Here is a 6,447-nt window from a genome sequence, read left to right as displayed (position 1 = left end):
CATACCATACATTTGACGGTACCAAAAAGCCGGTGAAGCATGCCTAAAGCTTTGTTTGTTGAACTTAACGGAGGTATAAACACCAGTCTGATCAGATGCATTTGCGTCAGCACGCCAAACCGGTAACCGCATTTCAAGTCTGTGATACGATCAACGGTTAGATCATGGTCATCGGTGTTATATTCGTATCCTGTATCCAAATTTTGTACCGATCCACACGTCTCGAGAAACGCGAATACCGATACAATTATAACAAGTATTCTCGAACACTTCATTTTAATACAAATGTAAAAGGAATTAGAGAACGATTTTTGAGAATAAATATCGGAATTTGTTTTGTAATTTAAAAAAAAAAAAACAAGTAAATTGAACAACTATATGGAAAGATGGTATACATCAGATGACGTACAAAAAAGATGGCGTGCATGTTGAACAAATATTTTGTAATCTTACAAACGCAATAACACCAAACGAACCTAAGAAAATAATACGTAAAACTATTTATTATTTTGGATATCATACTGCGAAGCTACAACATTTAAATAAATGTATGCAAAAAACACAAAAACAAACAATAACCATAAACAAAAACAGTGTGACATTTGTTACGTTTATACAACATTGCGTTTTAAGTCTAAAAGCATCCACACTGAATTTTCACAATAGATAAGAACTTTATCCGAAAATCTTGAAGCGTTTTTAAATTTCAGCAACCAATCAGGCACCGCCTGGGCAAGTAAGGTTTTTAATTTTATTTTCGAAATTTCGATATAGCTCTCAGAGTGTTTAACAAGTCCAAACTTGCTCAGGCCCTCTTCTAATCGTGGCAACGTTTTGTGTACGTGTAAATGTTTCATGGGGAAAAACGCCAGTACAGTGGGGTCGAGGTATAGTAGGGACGAAGAGGTCACCGGCTTCAAAAAATTATTATAAATGAAAGTAATGAAATCACTTTCAAATAAAGGCTTCGATGCGATCTGTGGACATTAGGTTCAAGCCTGTACAGTTCAAACCAAGCACGATATAAACCGCAGTCTAGTAAAAAGGATTTTAAATCTTTAAAAGTCTGTGACTCTTTATCTTTGTGGTTATTAACAATTAAATCACTAAAAATTATAAAAAGCTTCGATAAACAAGAAGAACAAACAAAATTATATTTATTCTATGAAATTCACTTAAAACAATGTAGGTATAGATACTGAAAAAACAAGTTAAATAAACTTTTTATAGACAATTTGAATATGGTTATTTTTATGTTGGATGCACTGTTCTAAAAATTACTAATGACACACCAGCATTTAGTTATTAACTTAAATGTTCTACTACATGCATTTTTACTAATAATATTATTATATGTTCATAGAAAAAAAGTATATAGAAATCAATATATTCGATTATTATAACTAAACAAATTTAATGGTTGATTTCCCCGATATGCTTAATGATTAATTGGATGACTTCAAAACTTACATGTTTAAAAACTTTATTAAGATGATCTAAAAAGTGGTCAACGTCTACTTTAACAGTTATCACATCGCTAATTAAGCATTGTACATAATTCTCTTCATGTACATGCTTACCTTTATTAGGAATCATTGGTTCTTTGATGCTTCCGGTCATTGGTTCGATCAAGCGGCACCCGAGCGATTCGCAAATCTTTTGCAGTTCTTTTTTTAAATACCGTATAATGCAGACCAAATGTTCATCCTTATCCGACTTACTATTGGCATATTTGTCAAAAGCTACTTTTAACTCAATGATGTGCTGATCGTTACTGATACACAATTTGTTTATGAAATGATCTAGTGCGAGGTACAATCGATACGGACCGAAGTGTGTTCCTAAACCCATCAAATGTTTCAAAATCAACCGAAACATGATGACTTTAAAAAAGTCAAAGTGCAACGTGTAATATGCTTTTATGTGACGAAGGTTATTGGTGGTCCAGTCCAGATCGTGAGCATTAACCCAAGCTTTTTCTAACCGATCAGAAGTATCGCCCCAGTTCACTTGCACATCGTACGTGGTCATCAACCCTTTTTTGAGCTCTTCATTTATGCCCAAGTTGTTCATGAACAGCCTTTTAGGTCTCAACGTCTCGTCGAACAATACAAAATTCAAGTTACTATTGGTGCTATTATATTTTAACATTTTCATCAAATTACAGTGGTTGTTATAAAACAGATCTGCCATTTCTTTGTACGCCAGTTCTCGAATTGTGACGAACCCGTCTTCGAAATCAAAAATATTATTTTTGAGACAATTACCGACAGCCATCTGCAATTTGTCGATGACATACGTGTGGGTCTTTATGATTTTCGGTGCATTATACTCGAGAATCCTTATAGATTCCTTAAGTATAAATTGAAAAGAACTTATTAACACGCTTATATACAACTGTAACATCCACAATGTTCCAATTGTCGTCTGATCCAACTTATATAACGTAGATATCATATATTTTACAGTACTACTAAGTAGGTGAAGCTTGCCTAACGCTTTGCTTGTTGAACTTGCCGGAGGTATTAGGGCAAATCTGATGAGACGCATTTGCGTTAGCCCGTAAAACATGTAACCGCATCTCAAGTCGTTGTTATGAGTTTTATGTTTGTAACCGGTTTCCAAATATTTTGCTGACCCAAACTTGAGAAACGCGAAGTTAAATACAACTAGAAACAGTATTTTCGACCACTTCATTTTATAAAATAATATTATAGGTATACGATTTTTGAGAATAAATATCTGAATTTGTACTGTTATTTAAAAAAAACAAAAATCAAGTTGAACAACTTTAAATGGTAAGATGGTATTTATCAGATGACGTGTAAGTTGAAAAAACATTTATATTCGTACAAAGCAATAACAACTATCAACCTAAGGAAATAATACGTTCAACTATTTTATTAATATGGATAAAAAAACTACGAAGCTAGAAAATTTAAATAAATATATATGCAAAAAAACACAAGAACAAACAAAAACCATAAGCAAAAACAGTGTGACATTCATTACGATATTATTTTTTGATACAATGTTTAACAGGTACAAAGTATAAATTATATTTTTAAATTGATAATTATAAAATAAAATAAAATTTGACTCTATTAACTGTATTCACATATATATTTACTTTTAATTTGCAAAAATACTATGTTGGTTAATAATCACCTAAAAAGGTATATTCAATTTTCCAATTTACTTGTGACAATTATTGTGACACCAAATAACGAGCGACGGTTTCTTGTAAGAATAAAGGCTACACGGTTGTAAAAATTTAGCAGTTTCATTAAAAAAAAATGTTTTAATATTGTCATAAAACTTCCTTTTTGGAGTTTTACAGACTAACTAAAATATGACCCGATGCATTAGTTTAATTTAAATTGACTTTCACAGTTAACGTCAAAAGTCTTTACGTTTATGGCTAGTATACAACACAATATAGCGCTTTATAAAATGTTCAATGAATAGTGTTTCTTAATTACACCAAAAATTTACTTATGTTGGCTAAAGTTATTTTTATTTCTATAAAAAGTCAAGAATTGAAATTTTAATTACCGTTGTTTACGTTAAAAACAATTCGTCGAATGATTTATTTCCAAAACGTGTGCACATAAACATATCTCTTTAAAACCAATATAATACTTTACTGGAAAAGTTACTCAAAATGTAAAATAAATGTTTAATTAAGCAATTAGGACTGATTTCAATATGTAAATAGAACAAGTTTACTTAAAATAATGCAAATAATAATTTGTAAATGACATTTGAATTCCAAATTGTTGTTTATAAATACTAATAATAATAATAATAACAATAGCAATAATAAATAGTAATCAATTGTAATCTATAATCTATGTATTTTAGCATTTAGCAAATTTCTTTTAAACAGTCAAGTATGACAATAATAATTGTTATAATCATTAAATGAAAAAACAAATTATTAAGTAAAAGTCAAAAAAAGATAGTTAAGACGAAAATAATTTAAATAAATTCATAATATTATACATTTATAAATAAATCGGTTCCTTTAACAAAGTGTTTTTCGTACAGCTAATAATTTTATTAATACATTTTTTTCCCAAATAAATTACATACATTTTACGCTAGTTGTCTTATACAAATATCGTGTGAAAACAACGATAAATTTCCACACCATTAGAAATTATTTTAACAATCAGTCTTATTCAAATAATTATTGTACCGACACAGTTGAATCGTTTTCATACGTCTTCCATCATAGTATTTTCTTCACTCGTTTCGTGCACATTAGGTTCTCCGCCGAATTGTTTGGTCGCATTCAACAACATTTCTGTTTCTTGTTCACCAAGTCTATCGTAGAAGTCTTTGATACCCTAAAAGAAAATATACACATTAACCGACGTCATTGGTAGTCAACATCAAAATATACCAATGATAGCTGTAAGACCGAGTCCGGCGGATCGTTGACGAGCATTAGTTTCTCCTTTTTGGTCAGGCTTATGGGCATATCTTTTAATTGCAGTAAGAACTCGCGTATTTTTTCACCGTTTTGATTGGCGCACGGTTTTTCTTCTAAATATTTACTGACCTGTCGACAGAGAAAATAAAATACTTGTTACCAAACCACCAACAGGAACAAAGTATGTTAAATGAAATGATAGAAATGAAAAAGTTAGTGATTACGAAACAAATTATGAATAAAAAAACTGATACCTCGTACAAGATCGTCGAATGATTCATGCCGCCAATAAGTTTAACGTTTTCTTGAGTTTTTTTGAACAGCTCGAAAACCTAAAACATTCGAAACAATCAAATGTACCGGTCGCTCGTATATTATTTAAATAGTCGAATGACGCAGCTGGTAGAATAGCGTTTAATTGCAATACAGTAATAGTTATATTAAATTGTACTGTTATTGAATAAATGTTGTTAATGTCTAAAGAGAAAAAACAAAATGAATCATAATCGAACAATCAAGTAGAACGTTTTGCGTTAAACGTAATATTGCTTTACGGTGTACACAAATAAGCGAAAAATGCTTGCCAAAAATGTATGGCACCGTTTTCGGGTATTTAACTATTACATTAATTAAATCTCAGCAAATAAAAACAAAAATCTCACCTCGTAGTTACTCAACACCGCAACTTGTGTATTTTTTCTGCAAAACAAAACAAAATAAAATATATATATAAGTATTTTAGTCGACGATTGTGTACTCACACTTCCATGTTCGGTAGATAAATAGGATTAAATTATTATTTTAAAAACAGGAGCAAATCATTAACGATTGAAAATTTAATTCAAAAAAATGTTGTTTAATAACATGTCACATGTAAATATATGATGATAACGTTTCACTTTGCCGTTATCACATTACCTTATCAACAACAACAATCTGTTTTTCTTCCATGACTTTCCCAACAGTAGGTACTACAAAATATATATCCAACTGTCATTATTTACACAAATGTGTTAATTTTTAAACAATTTAAAAAAAATATCTCTTCAAAAGATAGAACTAGGATTTTGGTAGATATTTATTAAACATGTTTTAACCAATATTATTAAAACAAAGAGTGATAAAATCACTTTCAAATAAATGCTTTGATGGCCAATTAAAATTATATTTATTTTATGTATTGCCTTATAACAAAGTAAGTATTGTTACTGAAGAAATAACTTAAATATACTTTTTAAAGACAATTTTAATAAGGTTATTTTGATGTTGGACGCACTGTTGTAAAAATTACAAAGACACGCGTGCATTTAGTTATTAACTACAATATGTCTTACTACGTACATTTTTACTAGTAATATTACTATTTATTCATAGAAAAAAAGGTACATAAAAATCAATATATTATACGATTATTATGACAAAATAAATTTACTGATTGATTTCTCTGATATATTCAATGATTAATTGAATGATGTCAAAACTGACTTGTTCAAAAGCCCCATTTAGATAATCTAAAAAGAGGTCAACGTCTACTTTATCAGTTGTCACATCGCTAATTAAGCATTGTACATAATTCTCTTCGTGTACATGCTTACCTATATTAAGAATCATTGGTTCCTTGTTGTTTCCGGTCATTGGTTCGATCAAGCGGCACCCGAGCGATTCACAAATCTTTTGCAGTTCTTTTTTTAAATACCGTATAATGCAGACCAAATGTTCATCCGACTTACTCTTGGCATATTTGTCAAAAGCTTCTTTTAACTCAATGATGTGCTGATCGTTATTGATACACAATTTATTTATGAAATGATCTAGTGCGATGTACAATCGATACGGACCTACGTGATTTCCTAAGCCCATCAAATGTTTCAAAATCAACCGAAACATGATGACTTTCAAAAAGTCAAAGTGCAACGTGTAATATGCTTCTATGTGACGAAGGTTATTGGTGGTCCAGTCCATATCGCGAGCTTTAAACCAAGCTCTTTCTAACTGCTCAGACGTATCGC

General features: G+C 30.4%; 1 protein-coding gene across 1 annotated transcript; it reads right to left on the bottom strand.

The window, feature by feature from the left end:
• Positions 1-3,972: 3,972 nt before the first annotated feature.
• Positions 3,973-5,317, bottom strand: LOC126843277 (DNA-directed RNA polymerase III subunit RPC9). The gene is made up of 5 exons (XM_050580691.1): positions 5,200-5,317; positions 5,101-5,137; positions 4,693-4,770; positions 4,409-4,567; positions 3,973-4,352 (listed from the first exon to the last, which is right to left on the bottom strand). Exons 1-5 carry the CDS (start codon positions 5,205-5,207, stop codon positions 4,221-4,223), a joined length of 414 nt encoding a protein of 137 aa, XP_050436648.1. The 5' UTR covers positions 5,208-5,317; the 3' UTR covers positions 3,973-4,220.
• Positions 5,318-6,447: the final 1,130 nt, after the last annotated feature.

The sequence above is a fragment of the Adelges cooleyi genome, unplaced genomic scaffold (genome assembly GCF_023614345.1).
Source record: "Adelges cooleyi isolate 19-005CV unplaced genomic scaffold, UGA_ACOO_1.1 ACOO_flye_CR_arks_rails_tigmint_CR_PRNA_574, whole genome shotgun sequence".
Taxonomy (NCBI): Eukaryota; Metazoa; Arthropoda; class Insecta; order Hemiptera; family Adelgidae; genus Adelges; species Adelges cooleyi.
The sequence above is the reverse complement of the archived record's forward strand: the minus strand, read 5'-3'. Positions and strand labels throughout refer to the sequence as shown.